At 36.9% G+C, this 1,663-nt stretch overlaps 1 protein-coding gene across 1 annotated transcript; it reads left to right on the plus strand.

The window, feature by feature from the left end:
* The first annotated feature begins 375 nt into the window (after positions 1-375).
* Positions 376-1,209, plus strand: LOC139863891 (uncharacterized). Its single transcript, XM_071852493.1, has 2 exons — positions 376-552; positions 685-1,209. The coding sequence occupies exons 1-2, from the start codon at positions 376-378 to the stop codon at positions 1,207-1,209; spliced, it is 702 nt and encodes a 233-aa protein (XP_071708594.1).
* The last annotated feature ends 454 nt before the right edge of the window (positions 1,210-1,663 follow it).

Here is a 1,663-nt window from a genome sequence, read left to right on the forward strand (position 1 = left end):
TATTTTATATAAATATAGTTGTTAAAAATATAGTACGTAATCACTAACTCCCTGTGGAACGAACCGGACTTACTAAAAACTATACTACTCTACGATTAGGTACACTGCCTATAGTGTTGTAGCAAGGTTTAGGTATATCCCATCTGTAAATAAATTTAATAAAACTTGTGTAAATCGTATAATATTTCGTATTAAAAATAATAGTATTTCGTACACCTTCGCTGCATCATCAGGTTCCTACGCATTGCATTCAGGCTATAAAACCATTGCGGCTAAATTATACGAATGGGTTATTTTTGGCCATCTTTATATCGCGATGTTACAAAGATTGTTAAGCGTTGCAAAATTTGCCAAAGGCATGCGCCGTAGAATAGGATGTCAAGGTACGATATGATTGCTGTTAACTCGCCACGGCCGTTTCACAAATGGGCTATTGACATTGTGGGGCCATTTCCTACAGGTCTTGGCAATATCAAATTCTTAATTGTGGCAATTTATTATTTTACAAAATGGGTTGAGGCGAAGGCAGTTCGCACTATCACTGGAGTGCAAGTGCGTAATTTAGTTTGGGAATAAATTGTGTGCAGATTTGGCATTCTGCGAGAGTTGGTTAGCGATAATGGGGCTCAAATAGCGAAAGACCCTTTCAAAACATGGTGCACCGATTGAAATATAATCCAAAAGTTTACGTCGGTAGCGAATCCGCAAGCTAATGACTTGTGCGAAGTAATTAATAGTGACATTGTAAGCGGTATTAAAAAGCGTTTATATGAAAAACACACTGGTTGGGTGGACGAGCTACCCAATGTATTATGGGCGCTTCGCACTACTTTCAAGAAAAGTATAGGTGAAACACCCTTTAGTTTAGTATATGGCTCTGAAGCAGTAATACTCGCTGAAATTCTTGTGCTAACGCATAGAATTGCTAACTTTAATGAAGCAGCAAATAGCGAAGGTCTATGTGAAAACTTGAATTTAATAGAAGAGCGAAGGTTAATGGCTGCTATCAGGGAGGCAAATAACAAACAACAAATTGCCAAGTATGACAACAAAAGAGTGCGCGTATTGTTCTTTGATATAGGCAAATGGGTACTGCGGAATAATGATGCGAGTCGAGCAGAAAAACTTGGTAAGTTGGGACCTAACTGGGAGGGTCCTTATCAAGTTATTGCTCTTAACGCGGCAGGATCGTATAACTCGCAGACATAGAAGGGCAAAATCTCCCTAATGCGTGGCATGCTGCTTTATTGAAGCGATATTATGCATAAATTTGTAAAAAAAAAGTGTTGAGCAATGCACATATGTATTCGAAGTGCAAAATGAAATATATAAAAAAAACACAGCTGTTATTTTTCAATGTGTTTTTTATTTTTGCAATTCTTAATCACACTTGTAAGAATATGCTAAATAAACATTTGAAAGTATACGCAAAAAGATTGCTTATATTGATAAAATTAATAAGACTTTGCGGCATATTTACAGTTCATGAAATTTTCTATAACATCTGGTTTCATTATGCTGGTATGTTTCGCGAAGGCTAAGTCGCGTAAGTGATGACATTGCCCACTTACGCATAAATTATTTGTCGCGAAAGGATGTTAATTTCCTAAGTGTTTGATTTTGCCGTACTAAGGTGCTTTGCGATGCTAATTAATTGCCTAAG

The sequence above is a fragment of the Rutidosis leptorrhynchoides genome, chromosome 8 (assembly GCF_046630445.1).
Source record: "Rutidosis leptorrhynchoides isolate AG116_Rl617_1_P2 chromosome 8, CSIRO_AGI_Rlap_v1, whole genome shotgun sequence".
Lineage (NCBI taxonomy): Eukaryota > Viridiplantae > Streptophyta > Magnoliopsida > Asterales > Asteraceae > Rutidosis > Rutidosis leptorrhynchoides.